The sequence below is a fragment of the Furipterus horrens genome, unplaced genomic scaffold (genome assembly GCF_987537825.1).
Source record: "Furipterus horrens unplaced genomic scaffold, mFurHor1.1.pri manual_scaffold_7, whole genome shotgun sequence".
NCBI classification, from domain to species: Eukaryota; Metazoa; Chordata; class Mammalia; order Chiroptera; family Furipteridae; genus Furipterus; species Furipterus horrens.
This window is the reverse complement of record NW_028327177.1, coordinates 64,970,503-64,990,922: the sequence shown is the minus strand read 5'-3', so window position 1 is coordinate 64,990,922 and position 20,420 is coordinate 64,970,503. Positions and strand designations below refer to the sequence as shown.

The following is a 20,420-nucleotide window of genomic DNA, read 5'->3' as shown; positions in this document are numbered from 1 at the left end:
GAGTTGAGAATTCTGAGCAGCCTGTCAAATTTGTGAAGCCACTTTCAATTCTGCCCCAACTGGCAGAGCCCTTCCCCATGTTCCCTTATCTACCAAGCAAAAATAATAATTGCCTCTTGTCTATCTAAATGAGTTATGATGAGGTGAAACAGGACTATTCAATATGAAGGCAGCAGCGATGAAAGTGCTTGAACAGCATCAGTGCCAAGTAGGAGCCAGAAAACGCCTTCTCACCCAGTATTAGTACCTGCTGTGACCTGTGGCTAAGTGACAAAAATGATAAACGATTAGGAAGTGGAGATTTGTTCAGTTAGATAAGGATAATTATAGAATTATGAATATAGAACACTTTTTCTTCCATTTTAATACATTTTAATCCAATTATAGTATTTTTCATCACTGAGTATCATGTGTTTAATTAGTAATGTGAAAGGAATGAATAGCATATTATGTCCAGGTCTTTTATTTTTTAGCAGATGTAGCAGATAGGAGCGCTTTATGTGCAAAATTGATGGCCAGGGTCAAGCATCATCATCACATGTGATCAGACACTGCCCCCTGGCAGTCTGAAAAATAACTATAAGGATTTTTGCTGAGCAATTAGAATGAAAATGCAAGAGAACGGTGGGGCCTGGGAAGGAATATTGGGAGTTTTGAGTGGGCATGTTAAATTGAGGTGCTTGTTATAGAAATATACAAATGCCGATGTTGAGTAGTCAGTTGACAAGTCTAGATATAAAATTTTGGGAGTTGTCAGCATATAGATGATGTTTATCTTTGGGGCAGTGAAAACCATATAAAGAAAGATATCATGGAGGAGAGAATCATTAGTTATGTCAAAAAACAAAAACAAGATGAAACCTGAGAATTAACTTTCAGACCTACTGGCATGGAGATCATCAGTAACCTGACAAGGCTCATGTAGGTATAGAACACTAGCAGGTCAAAAACTTATTGGAGCGGGCTCATGAGAGCTGAGGAGGAGAGAAATGACTATGAGTGGAGACAGCACTTTAGGAGTTTTGCTGCACAGTGAAGTGGAGAAATAGTTCAGCAACTGGTGGGAAAATACAATAGTACTTTCTAAGATGGAAGTAGAAATGTTTTTATACTGTTGCTGTAGAAAGAAATGATGAAATATGAGAGACAGGAGAAAATTCCTGGAGTGATTTATGAGTTGGTGAGAGAAGATGGGTCTAGTTGAGAAATGGAAGAACTGCTTTCAATTGCTCATCTGCGTTAGTAGATAGGAAGGCAGAACAGAAGTGTGGTGGACAGGGAGATGTGTTGCTGGGAGTTTATGTATATCATATCCTAAATACTTCATTTGCTCAGCAAGTCAACAGCTGAGTGTGAAGATAGTTTTAACAGAGCATAGAAAAAATCTAGAGAAATAAAGCATGGTTGCCAGGAAATATGAAGCGCTTACTTGAAGTTCATGCTTATGAATTTAAAGGAAGAATGGTCAGAATAGCTGTGTGATATCTACAGCTATGTTCATCTGTATGGGAATAGGCATGGAGTAGGTGGAGAGTTAGTTTAGCTTGGGCTATGGGTTTGGCCAACTGAGAACAACACACTCTGGTAAGGAGTTGTAGGGATGTAGAAGAAAGAGATTGCAGTGCTTGCCCATGGAAAATAAGCTGGTAAGAAGGGAAGTGATGACTGTGGGGAGAAGGGACATCCAGGGATTGGAGTCCAGTGTGGTTGAAAGATAGGAGTCTAGGTACCAAAGGTATTTGTCTGGAAAGGCAGGAGGTGGAGATCTGAGAGTGGGATGTATGGCATGGAGATGGTGGAGAGATTATGATTATTGATAATGATAAGGTCTAGGGCATAACTATAAGATTGAGCAATTTAGAGGAAGCAGAGGAGGGACTCAGAGCAGAATGTGGAAGCATCATCTGTGTGGATATTAAAATGGCCAGTCATAGGACAGGAACAGAACTGAAGAGAGAGTAACAGCGATCAGAAACTAGAAATCTTAGGGAAGTGAGAGGACATGCCACTGGGGCTGGTAGTGAACAGCAACAATGAAGAGAGGAGATTGAACAGTCTGGTGACATAAGATTCAAGAGTAGGTGTTTCAAGGAGGTGGTAGAATGATCTGGAAGTGGCCAACAAGAGCAACGCAGAGACTTAGCCCACCTCCTTGAGAAGCCTGCAGGGGAAGAAGTGTTCTCAATGGTCTCCATTGGGAAAGATGTTTACAGAAAGAACTTAAAGCTTAAAGGGGACGGTGCACTTACATTGTTCAGGACAGAAAGTCTAGGGATTTCGTTGTCACCAAACTTTAGAAACTGCTGGTGCCACACTGTTCCATTTCTGAAGATAGTTTCATTTAGCCAGACTCCAGATCCTGAGAAACGGAGATGGCTTCATGATTGGAGACCAGCAGTGGTTTAATGGCATGTAGCTGAAAGTCCGGTGTTACATTTCTCATCAGCAAGTTGCCTCCAAGTGACTTTAGTCTGTTTTTCTTTACTGTAGATATTAGCAAGTTTTCCAGTTTTCACAGAAGTTTAATATCCTGATCATCTAAAATGGTCCTTTGTAGGACAAAAAGTTTAATTTTAAGCTCAAATAATTTAAAACCAAGCAGACACTATCAGACTACAGAGGAAGAAAATATGATGGATATTAATAGTTATTAAGTGCTTACATGTGCCAAGCACAGAACTATGTATTTTTCTCATTTTAATTCATTTATTCTGTTCATTCACTCATTTGTATGTGTGTGTGTGTATGTGTGTGTATTCAACACTTGCTAAATACTAGGGATTCAATAATAAATTAGAGACTCTCCCTCAGAGGACTAATGGTTAAATGAGGGAAACAGCTAAGCAAACAGAAATTATAACACAGTATGAAATATGTTAATAATTAATTATTATTGAATATTTACTATGTGCCAGGTGCTGTGAGAAGATTATTTTATATTATCTCATTTAATCTCAGCAATCTTCTCAGACATTACATTAATCATCTCAAAATAATGTGTTACACACTATTTCAATCCTTGGTGGCTCATGACAACAAATATTTACTTTTTTGCACGTTTTCTTTTCTGTTTCAGGCTGTTAGTCAGCTGGGCTTGGCTCCAGACTTTTGAGTGGGTTCAGGTCAGCTCACATGTCTCTACATTTCCCTGTCTCAGTAGCTCCTGTATGACATGTCCTCATGATAGGTTGTAAAAGTGAAAACAAGCAAGTCTCTGCACATTTAAAGCCTTTGTTCATGTCAAATCCATCGTTATTCCAGTGGTCAAAGTGTGATGCATGGCCAAATCCAGCATCAGATGCCTCCTCTACTGGGAGTACTACACAGTCACATGACAAAGGGCAAGGGTACAAGGAGAGTGAAGAGTTGAGAACAATGAGTTCATCAACCATCACCACCTTACAGGTGAGGAAATCCAAAGAAGATAAGCAACTGCCCAGGGTCAGAAAGCTAGAAACCTTAACCCTGAGCCCAAGACCTTGACCACTACACTATTTTGCACAGGGTGCTTTGGGAGCACATTGGAGAAGTGGGTGACTCACCAGCTTAGTGGGGTGGGAAGGCCTCAAGGAAGGCTCTTAGGGTAGGTAGAACCCAGGGCTGACCTTAGTAGTATTGGCCAGACTAAGAGTTTCTATTTGGTTTAGCAGCAAAGAGGCCATTGGTACTGTCAGTTTCACTGGACTGTGAGAATGGAAGGCAGATGCTGGTAGGTTAAGGGGTGCATAGGAGGTAAAGGAGGAGAAACAGCTTCTAGAAGCTTGACTGAAATGGGTGGAAAAAATATGACAGTAGAATTGGAATAAAATAGAGCATAGCATTTCTTTTTCTTAAAAGACCTGAGTGCTTACTGCAAACCTGAAAGTAGAGAGGCCCTCTTGTTGGATTCAGAGGTGGTCTCTAAAATATCCATTACCTTCTTGCCCTTGGTACAGGATGGAGCCCACTGTATTGTGAGGGGCGAGGAAGAGAGAAGAGTTGGATATGACCCAAGAAGAGGGAGGGGGGATAATTCAATGATCATTTGTGCCATTGTACACTAATGTGGTCTGGCTTACTCTCTGTCATACAGTTTGAAGAACTGAATTGGTATGATTATTTAATTGGTATTTAGGGTGTGAGGTGCCATACTTATCACAAGCAGGTTTAAAAAGAGTTTTGAGGGTACCCATGAGTTTGAATGAAATGTTAGTAAACCTTGCTCCTACCTTAAATACACAGAAGGGTCTGTTGCAGCCTCAGCCATGGGGATGGTGTGTTAGGAAATTAGAATTTTCAGAGGTGGTTGACATAAGTGTGCATAAGAAACTTTTGTGTGCTACAGTTTCCTTTTTACCCTTTTGTTCTTTTACCCTTTAAAATAATGCCTGTGACTCATGAAGAAATGCATTTTGCCTTTTAGTACCTGAGATAAATAGTTCAGGTGATTAGATAAGGCCTCCCTCCAAAAACCATGCCTTTAATTTGTTTCTTTGGCATTTGGGGCTCAAATGAATTGGAACTATGTAACCACATGAAAACACGAAATATTCCATTTAGACTGGGGATGAGGTAGCTGGCTGAGAGACCCATGTGATGGTGAAAAGAATTTCACCTCATTAATGCTTATTAATAAAAAACAACTCCAAAATCCAGGGCTTTGTCTGAAAAGAGCTTGTCTCACTCAGGCTACGTGTCTCTTGCAGATGGGGCTGTGTTCTATTTCATCCTTATTCTAGGTCACAGGGGAGGACAACATGGTAAACAGTGAATTTGCTCTTAAACTACTACTGTAAGTGGTACACATTACTTCTCTTCACATTTCACTGACCAAAGCACAGAGCCAAGTCCACAGTGACTCACGTTGGACATGTATAACAGGAGCAGGTAACAAACCTTTGTGGTTATATTTTACTGAGGTTTTGTGGGTTTTATCACAGCCTGATCTAGCCTCTCCTGACTACTATTGTAGTGAGGATTATCTGGACAGAATGTAGCATGTGCAGGGAGGCAGGAATTTCATGTCAGAGTGAAGAGTTTGGTGTCCAAAGAGAGTGATGTTTTTAAGAGCAGAGAGGGATGGTGGGACACTTTGAGACCATGTAGAGGAGTGTATATTTTATACTGCTGATAAAAGATGGGAAAGACTTTGGTCACAAGGTAGAGGAGGCTGCAGACTGGAGCAAAGGGGACTTGTTGGTTGGTTTCTGTAAGAGTCGAATAGGACCCAGACTGGGGCAGTTATTCTGGGAACAGAAAAGCATCAGGGAAGGAGGGACAGCTGAGGGCACAAAATGATGCTATTTGATGAGCCATTGTAAGTGGGCATCAAGGATGGTGAGGACTCCAAAATGATTCTGAGGTTATTTGGGGAGGATCTTAGGAATCCTGGTTTTGCTCTGGGCTCTGTGTTTGCTTAGCAATTTTTCAGCAATTGTCTGATTAGAAGTAAAAGATGATTGGCTTGTCTAGGGCTGGGAGGGGTGGAAGGGTGGCTATCAATACATGTGCACCTTTGTTTTCTCCTCTGAAGTGTTGTCAAGGCTGGTGCCTGCCTCTAGAGGGCAGAACACTGTCAACACCCAGTCCTTCCATACATTTGTGAGTGTGAAAGAGATAGGAGAGGTGGGTGGATTTTCAAACCAATGGGATTATGTGAATTTTCTTCATGGAACATTTCAAAGTCATAGACACAATTTTAATATAGTCTTGAGGAAACCAAGACACTCTGTAAAATATCTGTAAGTGGAACTAGGCTAACAAACTGTGGGTAAGTTATAAAATACAGCATCTTCAGATGACTGAACCCCTACTGAAATAATGTTTCTTGATAGAAGCAAGGTCATTGGTACCCTGTCCTCACCTGTCTTAACCCTATTCCAGCTCCTATGTGCTTTCTATCATTGTTCATTTTTTCTTCTTGGATTCCTTTGCATTCCACTCCCACTTTTTTGAATAAGAGGGGATGAGTTTCTTTTCATGCCTGACAGCAAATGGAACATGTTCTGATCCATAAACTGGCATCAATTTCATTGTTTGCACTGGGCCTTCATAAGTGAGACTGCAGACAAGATAGACACATTCTCAGGCCTCCACACAGACCTCAGGAATCAGAAACTCCAGGGTGGCATTCCACAATCTGTTTTTAATAAGCCCTCTAAGTGGCTCCCAAACCTACTGAAATTTGAGAACCTCTAATCTAGACATGACCTATCCCCACCAGGGTTATGAGATTTGAGGATGGTTTAATGATGAGCTACTAACAAGGACAGAAATGGTGAGAAGTAGACATTGTGACCTGGAGCAATATCTGGGCCTCGGTGTCTTTACCTTTGAGATTAGGCAGTTAGACTGGCCAGCAGTTCCAATTTAGGGATCCACAAAGTAGTATGAGAAATACTACCCACATGTAAAGAGAAATAGTTGTCACTATTTCCAATATTTCAGAAAACTTCATGGAAATTATGTTTCCCCTCAATATGCTGTTAAGTACTGGTCAAAATATCCTGTTTGCTAGTTGTAGTCCACAATAAGAAACTAGACTGTGAGCTTCTCATAGTCATTTATTTTCTTGTTTCCAGGGCTTAATCACAGGCCCAATGGAAGCCCTTCAAGTAAGGTTTTCCAAACTAAGTTATATAAAAACCAGTGTGGAAATACAGCTTATTTTATGCCTATCGGAAGCTCTGATTGGCTTTCCAAAAAAAACGTCATGGAGCTCACATTTTTAAGCATGTGTGTGTACCCACTGTTGCAATGTCAGAGTCCCACAAACAAAAGATATTCAAGATGGAGAGCAGGTGGCCTCAACTCTCACCTTGGCTTGTTAGTGCCACTGTGGACAATAGCCCAGTTTACTTATTCATGAATCTATGTGGTTTCATTTATTTATGATTTCCTGCTAAAACTGGACATGGTTCTGTCGGTCCTGCAGGACCATCTGGGTCATGGGTAGGACCCCGCTGTGACCATGTGTGCACTGTTGATTGGCAGTATGAAGTTCAGCAGGATGGCAAGGAGTTTGCACTTTACCAGGTTGGGGAAGGTGGCCTGCAGCCAAAAGGAGAGACCATGATGTGGTGCCAGGAACCTTCAAGTGCTTTGAAAGGGGGTCTCTTCTTCAGAATGATCAGTCTGAACCTGTGGTATACCCATCAGTCCTGAAGGTTTTAGGGGAACAGATTGATGACACCTCCTGCCTGCTGGCCTGACAGAGGGACAGTGAAAAGAAAGAGGCTGCCTGCTGCTGCAGAGGGAAGTGAACCAGCAGGACACTTGCTTCCTCCAAGCTCAAGTTATGGTCTCTTTGCTTGTTTGGTTGTTTGTTTTAATAATTTTTATGAGGTTTTTTTTTTTTTTTTTTTGAGCTGAACTGACAACATATGTCAACATATGTTGGGGAGCAAGATCTCAAATGCTCCAGTGTCTCTTTGTTATGAGATCCTCTAATCCACTGGCCATTTTGAAATCTGAACTCCAGGGTCAGACCCATGAAGGGGCAAGAGAACAGACCAAACCTTTGTTAGTTCACAGAACTCCAATTCTTTATTAGTCACAGCTTGCTCACAATGACATACAGGAAAATAGCACTAATGAAGAGTAAATATGCAGGCAGCAACCTTCAGGAGTTGAGAATTGGGGGAGAAACCACTTCAAAACTGCGATAGGTACTTATGTTGGATATCTGGTGATTCTCTTAGTTGGCACAATGTCCTGCCTACCCTCTTCTCTGTGTCAGCCCTCACAGATGGATTTTTTATTTTTAATCAGCAGGATTGCCTAACACTGGGGAGGAAAGACCAGTTTGAGTGGAAGTCCACAGTGTTTCTGATTGTGTGTATGTGTGTGTGTGTTTCAATGCAACAACCAACTCACAGTTTCCAAGTGAAAACTATTCAGTAGCATCATGTACTTGTACTATAGGTAAGAGCTTAATATGAACATCATCAATCATAGCGTCCACAAATGAGCCACCTGACACATTAATTAATCCATTCCATCAAAAGAACTTAAACTAGAGAATTAAGCGATTTCACAACTGCTGGAACTGTTTAAAATGTAGCACTTTAAAGGTTTTTTTTTTTTTTTTTTTTGCTTCTACCCAGATTGACTTCAGGTCTGTCCTCTTATCTATCCCTTCCTAAAACCAAAGCACATTGGTAGCACACAATCCAGTAGAAGCAAATGTCAATGCTATAATTGGTGGTTATTCTTAGCTTGTCTTTGTCATTTCTAGGCAGTAAGTAGATTACGGTGTGAAGTCATAACACCTGTGGTCTGTGGATCGTCTTAGTCAAGTTCAGAGATGACAGAGCTGTCTAGGTCATTAGGCAATGGTGGATTTCTAGCACCATAGACTGTCTGCTAACCTCATTTTCCTGTTGGAATGAAAATGGCAGGGAAGGTAGTCAGACATGGGGAGCTTTGAAAAGAACAGACCTAGCAAATTCATTTGAGTGGGAAGACACAACATCAAAAGCCTGTTACAGGACATGTAAGATTATGAAATAACTTGCATAATGCAATACTTGTATTTTTTAACAAAAATGTAAGTATTTACAAAATAAGATCCAAGGTATTTTTTGAACATCAAGCAAAACATTCTGCAAAGAGACCATATTAATTTCTTTTACTTTTTATTCTGTTTCTTCTATAGCGAATTCTTTTTAAACCATGTCATACATTTTCCATACTGTTATCACATTATCCATTATGATATAGGCAGGGGGATTTCCTAGCAGTGGGGTGCGCCATACCCTCTATCATTTCAGCCAGACAGTTCCACCTGCAGTTCCTTGTTCCTGCGCACCTCCGCGGCATGCCTCTCCTAAAGAACACAAGAAGCAGCAATGTCACAGAGCCTGATGTCTGCTCTATACAGAACCAGGAGGGTCTTCTCACTTCTTGGCATGCTATGTGCTTGACTGGAAGTAAACCAGTTTGACATCTACCGTTATAAAATCTTCTCATTTCCCAAGAAGGGAAAAAATGGGACCCAATATGTGTCACATTGAAGATCTTACATAAGCCTTATAGCATCTTTAAAAAAAAAAAACAACACTGTATTTGATTAAAACTATTACCAAAAGAGAATTTTAAGTGTTATGGTCACTGTGTAAATAGCAATACAATGTCATATTGTTTTCTCCTCTAATTTTTAATGGTGTTTTCCCTTTTCCCTAATATTTTAAGGGCTTTATAATTCCTTATGAACACTTTGGGAGAATTAGATACAGAAATGTCCTGGCTTCCATCATAAGATAGTATTTAAATGTACATTTAAATATTTAACATTAAAGTTATATGTTTAATGAATATAGGTATTAGTGTTAAAATGATTATACATGCTTTGACCATTTGTTACAGTTCCAAGTTGTGTCTGATAAGAGAGTATCTATTGCTCAGAGTTACTATTACCATCAGGTGGGGAATCTCCACAGGCAAATTGAGTATCCTGCTTCAATGAGATCAGGGTGCCCCATTCCTAGCAATGCCATGTGATACTTTTTTAGGGCCTAGGATGTGAGATAAAGGTGGAGTCACAAGCACCTTTCAGCAGCATCTCCTCAGTGGTGTGGGAAAGTGGGAACTAAGGGCAAATGGAGAAAGACTGACTAGTTCAGGGTGAGGGCTAAAATTTTAGCCAATGCGACTTTGCCGCCCTTCATCTCAGCCAAACCTGACCTGACCCATTTAGGTGAAACCTAATGACATAGTTCTGAGAGGAGGAAAGGACTAGCGTATACAAGCAAATTAAATCTTAACTTTAAGTTTCTAAGGCACTCTGTGGCTGTTCTGGCTCCTGCTCAGGTCACCCCGAACTTTACACATCCTGAGAGCCTCACAAGTCCTTCTCCAGCAAAGCTTTCAAAAATTCCTCAAGAGGACAGACATGCTGCATCTCCCTCCACAACTAAGAAGGACTACAACTACCTCAAAACTAGAAATAACCAGAAGTTCCAGAAAATCAAACTACATGGAAGTCCAGCAAACAAAGATATAAAGAAGAAATACTCATCCAGACAGGTAGGAGGGGTGGAGAGAACGCGGTGTGGTGGCAGCAGTAGCGGCAGCAACGGCAGGCCAGCAGAAAGCACAGTCACACATTTTAAAAAGTCAGGAGGGACACCTGGGGAGCGTTCCCAGCACCTCACTGGACATCGCAGCACACAGTTGCAGCAATGGGGAAAATCAAGCCTCATTGCTTCTGACTGTGCGAAAGAGTGGGGGTTGGGATGAAGGAAGAAACTGCCAGTCTCTCAGCAGAGTCTGCTTGTCTAAAGGGCCCCCACAGTCCCAGAACATCCTCAGACCCACCTACTCTGGGAACAATGGCCAGAGCAGCACCTAGAGGGGCACCAGTCTGATGCGGAAGTGGGAGAGGTGCCCAGAAAAGGGGCAAATGCTGGGCAGGTGGCATTGTTCTCTCTTGAACCCCTCCCCCACATACAGCACCACAATGTGATGAAACAGGTCGCCCTGTACTGACAAACCCCTAAGGCTCTGCCCCTTACAATGTAACAGAAGCAAAAGCTCTACTTGAGACACGGAGGCACACAAACACAGGAGCCTGTCAGAATGAGGAGACAGAGAAGTATGGCCCCCAGTGGGAGAACTAAGCGATGAGGAGATAGCCAACCTAACAGATGAGGAGATAGACAACCTAACAGATGCAGAATTCAAAACACTGGTGATAAAGATGCTCACAGGCTTGACAGATATGCTTGAGTACAGCAAATGCATAAGAGAAGAAGTGAAGGCTATGCTAAGTGAAACAAAGGAAAATTCACACAAAACCAATGGTGAAGGGAAGGAAACTGGGGTTCAAATCAATGATTTGGAACATAAGGAAGAAAAAAACAGTCAACCAGTGAGGAATGAGGAACCAAGAATTGAAAAAAATGAAGAAAACTTCCCAAATTTTTCGACAGAGATGGACATACAGGTCTGGGAAGCACAGAGGGTCCCGGGCGAGCTGGACCAGGGGGGACCATACCAGGATGCATCATGATTCAGATGTCAAAGATAAAAGATAAAGAGAGAGTCCTGGGGGCAGCAAGAGAGAGGCAGAGAATTGCCTACAGGGTTGTGTCTATAGGACTATCATCTGATTTCTCAAAGGACAGTTTGCAGGCAGGCAGGGACTGGCAAGCAATATTCAATGTGATGAAAGGCAACCTGCAACCAGGATTTCTCTATCCAGCAAAGCTATCATTTGGAATGGAAGGGCCAATAAAGTGCTTCCTGGACAAGGTAAAGCTAATGGAGTTCATCATCACCAAGCCATTATTATATGAAATGTCAAAGGGACTTACTTAAGAAAAAGAAGATCAAAACTATGAACACTAAAATGACAACAAACTCACAACTATCAACAACTGAATCTAAAAAATAAAAACAATATCCAACTAAGCAAACCAGAATAGGAACAGAATCAGAGGTATGGGGATCATTTAGAGGGTTGTCAGCTGGGAGGGGGGAGGTGGAGAAATTGGGATATGGTGCAGGGATTAAGAAGCATAATCGGTTGGTACAGAATAGACAGGGGGAAGTTGAGAATAATATAGGAAAGGGTGAAGCCAAAGAGCTTGTATGCATGACCCATGGACATGAACTAAGGGGAGTGGGATTAGTGGAGGGAGTGGGGGTACTGAGCAGAGGGGAGCAAAGGGGAAAAATTGGAACTACTGTAACAACATAATCAATAAAATATACTTAAAAATATTCCTCAAGAGTATCGGTACCCATGAAAATCTCCATGAAATGAAATGTATATATTTTGGGGGCTTATGTATGATTTCCTTTGGTTCTGTCCTGATATTTGTAGTCAGAGAACAGGAGTGAAAACAAAGAATCACTAGAATGTCAGTATAAGGCTGCCTAATTCTTAAATGAGATGGGCCAACTCTAATGGATGACACAAAGTTTCCTAAGAAATATTCATAAAACAGGGCACTGATCTTGTCTAAACTCTCAGTGTTCTGATGACAGGGACAGTCCCACATCTCCCTGTATCTCCAGTGCTTAACATATAACAGCACCCAGTATAGGTGGGGAGGGTGCTGCTCAGAAAAGGATAGAGGCAGGCTTTCTCAAAGATCCTCTTTCTCAATGCTTAATCTGATATTTGGGAATGGAAAGAACTAGATTACTCAGAGCTACACTGTCCATTTTCAAAGGAAATTATCTTTGAGGGGTGGTGGCAGAGGTGGTGGAGGTGGTAGTGGTGGCTAGTTAGCACAGAGCCTATAGAAGAGCAAGAAAGAACATTATCTGGAGGATCTCTTGCACTGCTCCTCCTGATTGATAGGAACGACTTTATGTTCAGGGGCAAGGAGAAAGGCATCAGGGTATCTTGACATGAGGAAATGGACACCCCCATTAGCTTCTCTTTATGTTGGTATCATACAATGTTATTATAGCCAAGTTTTCCATGTAAATGTTCCTACATGGAGAAAATGGACTTCCCACCATTCATAAATACTCTGTCCTTTTAGGACAAATATAGTTTTCCAACTTAATATTTATATATTTATTATTACATATTAATTAAAAGAAAGTAAAATTAAACATTATATATTATATAGGTATGAAATATTTAATATTGCCAATAGATTGGCTCTGAAGGTTTGTACAGCAGTCTTTTATACATTTGAAATCACAAGTCAGCCTCCCTGAATGTGTTTCCCCCTGGAAAGTTTCATAAATTCCAGTCTCCCTTTTTGGGTACCCGTTCCTGGTCCACCCTGCAGCCCCATTAGGTCTGCCTATACTGGGAGGCCCTGTGCACAGGTAAGCTGTCTTTTGAGGGGCAGGTTTTGATTGAGTGTATCTGTTCAAGACTAGAGTGATTACCTTTTCCTGCAGACGTTCAATAATAGCAGCTAGATTAGCCTCACGGTTCTCCTTAATCTGTTCCATTTTCAGGATCAGCTTTTCCTCCGCCATTTTGCTGAAGTTGTTGTTTTCTTCCAGCGCCTTCTGTAGGACTTCTCGCTCGTGCTCCCGCTTCTCCGCCAGCTGTTTCAGCACCTGCGCCTCCTGAGACTGCATGAGAGAAATACGTCCATCTTAGTCACCCAATGCAAGCCCAAAACTGCAGGGTGTTCTCTTCAGAGGAACAGTCTGCCCACCCTCGAGCACAGCTGTCCTTTCTGTTCCCATTCCCCTGGCTAGGGTTTGCCACAGGGTGGTTAGTTGGGAAATGTGGTTAGCTGGATTTTCAGATGTGAGTTTTTTGGACAGGCTGTCTTCAAAGAAGAAACACTTAACCCTCACTGAGGAGTGATTGTTACTGTTTTTAATAAGTCGCTGCTAAGGATTTATATGACAGGGGATGCTGTAGTCAGTCACTGGATAGCAACATCCACTGAAGCTTGAGGACAATAGGTAGGATTGAGTCAAGCTCCCATCTTTTTTCCGCCTCATTGTTTTTCAGTCATCTGTAGGCTGGGTCCTCTAAGGAGCTTGAGCTTCCTGCTTTCACCAATCTATTCGCCAAATTCACTATCTTGTCTTATTCCATGCCCATGTCCCCCTCCTCTTTTTTTTTCATATGCCAAGTTATCTTTGTAGACTTGTCTATAGTGCAAACAATGTCCTCATGGCTGCAGACAACAAGAAGTCCTTGTTTGGACCTCTCTGTGACATTCTGAGGTCCCTGGGCCATTTTTGAATCCCCATGGTTGCTCATGATTAGGTTAATTTTATTTTGTAAAAGAACAGAAAGTTTTTATCCACATTTTGTGAATTGTAACCCTCCTGCAGCAGCAGAGGGGAAGATATAGTTATAAGGGAATGTTAGCAATCACCTGGGAGCCTGATAAAAATGCAGATGCCTGGTATCCACTTCCAGAGATTCTGATTCTGTGGCTCTTTGGCGAGATCCAGGAATTTATATTTTTGATGATCATCCCTAGTTATGATAATGCAGCAGTTTTCAGTCTACTTTTTGAAAAATACATTGGTATGGGCTTCAGTGTCAGGCCTGTGTTCAAGTTTTAGCTGTGTTGGTAACCATGGACATATTAACTTCTTTCCACGTTCATTTTCTTCTTCACAATTATATAGCTAATTAATACTGAACTATCTAGGTTTAAGACTAAATTATTGCCCACTGATTATTCCTGGGTAATTCCTTGGGATCACTGGTCCTCTGAGATGACCTTCATAGGATTAAATGTGAGTCTAAATAATAGTAGATTAAATGTATAGTCCATGGGCTGTTAAGTATTAATAACATTAAAAGCATTACTAAGAAAACATTTTTGTTTATGGTAGTGGTTGTGGGGTCTTATTAGACAAATCTTGAAGTATAAACAATATGAAGTCTGACAGGGGAAGAAACTTCTCTTCAGATAAAATTTTATGGAATGGTAAAATCAGAATCCTTGTTGATGTGTTTATTTTGATGTTCATCAAGAACGTGTTGAGGGACTCATTGGAGATCAGTCAGAAAATCCTAGTGGACCCACCACATTCTTGCTCTGTTATAGCTTTCCATAAAACCAATATGAAAAACAAGGAGGAAATGTTAACACAAAGTAAGTTCAAAATCAATGGAGCCTTTCTGGAAGAAACATGAAAAATATTTTCTAACTGGTTCATCCTCGTGACTCCCACATTGATTTTATTTATTTTCTGCTACTAGGACTACTGAATTGTTTCACAGAGAAAGAGAGACTGACTGAAGGGGTGTGTGTGTGTGTTTAATGTTTCTCTCTGAGAACAGTTTTCATGCAATTATTACATTTTGGCATATGGATAGAGATAGGCCTATCTCATAAGATTGCTTGTAAGTAGCAACTGAAATCATGTTAGCAAGGTAGTCACCACAGTGTCTAATAAGGAATAAGTTAGTACTAAGCAAATTACTGAAAGTAAAACTCTAAACCCTGTGACTAGGAGATGATGGCAATTGAATCTATGGTACAGCTAAACTCAAATGTAAAATTTTGGCTGCCTTGTATGTAGGGTATTTGTTCAAAATTCTTTGGTTATTGACATCAGTGAACTCAGGGGTACTCATGTTGATGACAGTCAACTCTTTCCCACCTTCCTCCTCTGCACCCACACTCATCTGCTGAATGGGCTACAGAAAATTTCACAGTGAAGTAAGCACGTCAAAGAAATAGGAAGAAGCAACTAATCCTTCATCTCATAAAATTCAGTTCAATCTATGTAGCCTCAAGTCCAGAACACTTTCTAGAGGGAGAGAAGTCTGGGTTATCACAAAACAAGGGTGACATATGTCCAAGAACTAGAGATAAGGTCAGAACCTAGGTTTCTCTTGTAATGGACAGGAAACCATGAGGAAGATTCAGGGAAGAAAACTGAATAGATCAAAATAAACTACAACAATATGTAACTTTTCAAACTTCTCTATCTATAGCAGTCCTTTTGCATGGTTCTCCTCTGTACTAAAAGCAGGTAGACATGTGAAACTTTTGGTCAGTGTGTTAGCAGGTCCTTCTCTCCCTTCCTCCTCAGCACATCCAATGTGTCCCTAGATAGGGGCTACCTGGATAGAGAGAGGCTACCTGGATTTTTTATGGCCATTTTTTGTGTGTGGGGGGGCGGGGGGAAAATAACCATGGATAGTTATCAAGAGGCAACTGCATGATTTTTAATTTTCAGATGCTCAGATTAACTTTGGCACTTTGTATTCTTAATTTTCTTTTGTGAAAGAGCTGATGACAATCAGGAGATAGCAGGGGAAAAGGCCTGAGAAAGAAAGCCCTTGGAATTAAAAGGCTAAAATAGCAACATGCACTTTTTTAAACCTCTTGCCTTGGTGGAATATGCTTGATTTGTGTGAATGAACACTCCACAGGCCTCATTTTTAGAGATGGAGAGAAGTCTGTTGCATTTACTGGAGAGATGTTTGGCTCAGTTGAAGTACCCCAAATAATAGTGTTAGTACTTCTGCAGCCACTGGGGCTGAGATTACCCAGCCTATGTGTCAGGTGCATTTTGTTAGCACAGTTAGTAGGGTGAAACAGAAACAGACAAGCAGTACAGAATGTTCTCACATGAGGTCTCTGCAGCATGACAGAGACCGACCACACTCAGGGCTTCTGGGGTGCATTCTGACACACTGGAAGAGACCATTGCAGGCACATTGTTTCAACTAATGCATTGATAGAACCTAGTAATTATCTATGTTCCCAATATTTAAAACTCAAGTCCACGAAAAAATTACAGGATGAGAAGTTGATTACAAAATGAATTCCCCACTAAAAAAATATTTATGGCTCCCTGTTTTGGTCCTTCCTCATATGCTCAACTCTTTAGTTCTTCATGGAGCTAATAGTCTTGAGGGCCTTTCCTTGGTTCCTAAGTCTCTGTAACTCCACTGCTGCATAAAATCATGGATCTTCTTCTCTGTTTTGTAAACTTGTGTCCAGATACCACTGCCTGTAACTTTTTTCCTGGAGAAATACATTCTCTCATGAATCTTGCTGAATCCCCCAGTCATAGCCTCCAGGAAGACAACTGGTTCTGATCCCAATATTTTTACCAATGAGAAAATAAGTATTTAGTCCAGAAAAGTACATGAAAACGTGACATGAAATGAGTATGAGGATGCAGAATAAAAATGTGATCCATAGAAATGGAAGCATTTGCCTTCATTTTTGTAGAAGTCTTCATTTCATCGTGAAATAAATCCTTTTACTTTATCCCTTGCTTAGGTAGATTAGTAGAAAGCAATCCTGATTGCACTGACTGATAGGGAAGCTAGAGAGCTGGGATTTGCTGAAAGCTATTAAAAATAAATTGTTCAAGGGAAAAGGATATCGCCATAGAGGGACATTTCTGAATATCATATACCTAACGCAGAAGTTCACTGAAATACTAAAATAGAAAATTAGGGCATGAGAATGATAAGCAGATATAATGCAAATGTATTTATAGAACTCAGACATCCAGCATGACATTCTGGTAGACCAAGGAACCTTCTCCATTTCGCCATTGTAATAACAAAAGTGTGTTATTGTCAGGCATCTTTTCTAGGCATAAACCTCCTTACACTGAACTCAAAATCACTGGAGTAAGTACATGCGAGGTATATGAACGTGGGAGAAGAGTTATTGTACATTTAAGAGCAGTTGAACATTTTTCAAAGAGGCTCATTACCATTTCTTATATTACTGAGTGTAAGAGTTTAATTATTATGCAAATTAAATGGAAGATAAATTTGAGTTAAGTGGTTCATAAAACTCATTTTATGCTAGGTACACATAGGAGATTTAAGACTACATTTAGATAGGGCTAGTTTTCCATTTACTTCTGAAGTAAACACATTTTCCTATCCCATTATTTCCTTGTTCCTTCTCATCATTTGGATATATTACTTGCCATCTAGAACCATTTATCAGACACTAGATGTCTTCGTAGTAGGTTAGATGATATATCTAATTATTGATTTACTATTAACAATGAAAGAAAACATTAACCCAAATAAAATTATGAATGTCATAAAATATGACAACTGAATATAATTGTATGAAATAAAAAGATACAATCTTCACTTTGTGTTGAAGGATCAGAAGCATAATAAGCAATGTAAAATGATTAAAATGTAAAGGCCTTTAGAATGAGACCTTCTGCTAAAGCCTGGAATGCATTACTGTGGGTAACTGCTCAGAACAGAACTACAGGGGAGGAAATGACACATGTGAGGGGTCTGTGGCCCATGGTCATGTTCTCTGAGGAGCAGAATGCTTCATGATTGTTGAATCATAAGTGATCCAGCACTTTAGTTCAGAATTCATTGCTATACAAAGCACCCCCTCTTTTCCTGAGGATGACTTTAATTGTCATCTATAATGTGAGATGCCAATAAATGGAAAAGATAAGTCTATCATGTTTGATGCCTAATGATCCACTTTTATGCCATTTTATTAAAAATAAGCAACACATCTTTCTTTCAGAGGTTCAGTGACTTTAGAGTTGATAATGCCAATATTGTCAGTATGCCAATTATAAGTCACTGGACTGATTTGAGTAGCATTCGTTTTAATTTAATCTATTTTAGCATGAGATTTTATCAATGTCATTTAAATCCTTAACTTTTCATCATTCTTTGTAACATTATTTTTCAGGCCATTTGATATTTGTTACTTATTATACTATCTTTCTTCATAGTTTGATATAGTATTCTTAATACTTAAAATATTTATTAAATACATTGTATGTTAACATTTCAGTACCTGTGTTAATGAGAAACTTCTTTTCTTTATAAAATTATGAGTTTGTTAGACCATCATATCTGTGACATCAGGAACTGGATATGTTTTTACCCAATAATAACTAACAGTGCTTTCACAGTGCTTGTTATATGTCTTTTTGTACAGTGAGTAACTCTTCTAATTCTCACAATAACTCTGTGATATAGATCCTATTATTTGTCTCATTTTACAGATAGGTAAAATAAGACATAGAGAGTTTAGAGAGCTCAAAGTCATACAGCTATAAAATGATGGAACCAGACTTTGAGTCATAGGCATTCTCTTAACCATGTGTTCTTAACCACTATACTTTACAAAGCACTCTTAAACACTGTGCTTGGCTTAGAATGTCCATGTAATTTCCTGTCCAAACTGGGACACTTATGAGATTGAAAAAATAATGATATCAAAACATCAGGAGTCAGCTGGAGTTGTCCTGGGCAACCTGGGATGTATGGTTAGCTTAGCTCTTTTGCCTCTTTTAAATGTTTGTTGAATGAATAAATGGATGGATGGAAGGATGGATGGATGGATGGGTGGGTGGATGACTAAAGTGTTCATATCATTTCACCCATGTGGGTCAGTTACAGTATGTAAACTTTGAGTTCAAAATATGAGCTTCAAGCTGACCTCATGAGATAATATGGTCTCATGAATATCAATGTTAATTCTCAGAGATAATAAAAAAAGAGAGATGTCTTTTAGCCATGTGGCCAATTTCTAGTTCAACCCAATTATATAAATGTATAATTGTTGGTAAGTTGTTAGGGGACAGGAATTATACCAGAATCATAAGTAGTTAACTCAGGGATTTTTATGAAAACTCCCAGTTAATTATATCATCTTTGTGTTGTTGTTCTTTTTCCTTTAATAATTTCTTTTAAATTAAATACCTAACATAAAACATAATGGTGTTGAATTTTCTAAGTTTCCATTTTAGTTCAGTCACTGAGTTTGTATTCTAATCAAGTCATAATATCTTCGCATGTCAATCCATGACCCATACCTGTCGCCTCTAACATGCCAATGCTTGGGTGAGGACTTAGCCTTGAGCACAGTGTGCTCTCTACTGTTACAGTTTGTTATTTATATACATCGGCAGCAAAGTCTTGATGGGCTGTAACTGAATAAATTAACTTAGCATTGCTATGAGAGGAAAGGAAAGCTATAAATTACAACCGAAAAAGCTAATAAATATTTTTAAAGCTACTCTACTACTTGGGTTAGTAGCTAGTTTCCTCCTTTTAAAATTCTTGCCTATAACAATAGTAATTAGGCAAATACAATAAATATATATGCAAAGAAAAAGAAATACTCATCAGACACTTAGAGAATCTCACTCTTCAGCAAAAATTGAAATTGTGAGCAGTGTGTTATATGATAGAGGAAGATTTTTTTCAACCATGAAAATTAACACAAAAAATATTTTCTGGTTCAGAATATTTAACTTGAGAATTTTTAATCTTTGAGCTTTGTTATTTGATACTACATTGGTATGTATATATCTGTATGTGTATATATGCACACACATATATACATATGTGCACACACACACGAACACACATTTGGGTTTGTCCTGCAACCTCTGTTAGAGAATTTAGTCTTTCACAGAAGGACTACCTTTATTCTCTTTATAACTATCCCATAGAAGTGTTTACTGGGTTGTTTTTTTATAAAATTAAAAATTGTTATAAATGTGTAGTTTCCATGCAAATCATAAGATTGCACATGAAGCATATTCTTAGTGACTAAATAATTTTAAAAATACATGATGATAAAGTCAGTGGGAAATGCAATGTAGGTATGAATTACCTAAAATAATTCCATTTGGGTTGATTAAATGTATCTTGATGGGATGGACTCCCATAATCATGTAGTTGGTAATGATATATTCAGGCATAATTTCTGTCTCTGTGTATAAAGTCCATGGGATTTCTCAGTGCCCTCCATTTTTAATATCCTTGACTTTTCTTAAGTCATATGATTGTGGAAAATTAAAATTTGGCAAAAGAAAAGGTCTCTAATACAAAAAGGAACGAATGAAAAAAAAGAGAAAAAAATGTTATCAATGCTTAGAAATAAGTAAAGGAAGATACTCATAGATCCCAGAGAGGGTCCTGATCTTGGGAGGAGCAACTTCAAGAGCAAGTGGCAAAGTCTTGAGGAGCAAGCTCCTGGTGCTTATCCTGAGGGAAAACCACTTTTATAACA

At 39.5% G+C, this 20,420-nt stretch overlaps 1 protein-coding gene across 1 annotated transcript in view; it reads right to left on the bottom strand.

The window, feature by feature from the left end:
• Nucleotides 1–7,503: 7,503 nt before the first annotated feature.
• The window catches only part of STMN2 (stathmin 2), a 39,462-nt gene continuing 26,545 nt past the window's right edge, over nucleotides 7,504–20,420 (bottom strand). Inside the window, exons 4-5 of the mRNA XM_090282899.1 lie at nucleotides 12,835–13,026; nucleotides 7,504–8,806 (exon numbers count right to left, since the gene is read on the bottom strand). Of these exons, the coding sequence (XP_090139025.1) occupies nucleotides 8,747–8,806; nucleotides 12,835–13,026 (252 nt within the window). The 3' untranslated portion in view covers nucleotides 7,504–8,746. The remainder of the gene's footprint in view (nucleotides 8,807–12,834; nucleotides 13,027–20,420) is intronic.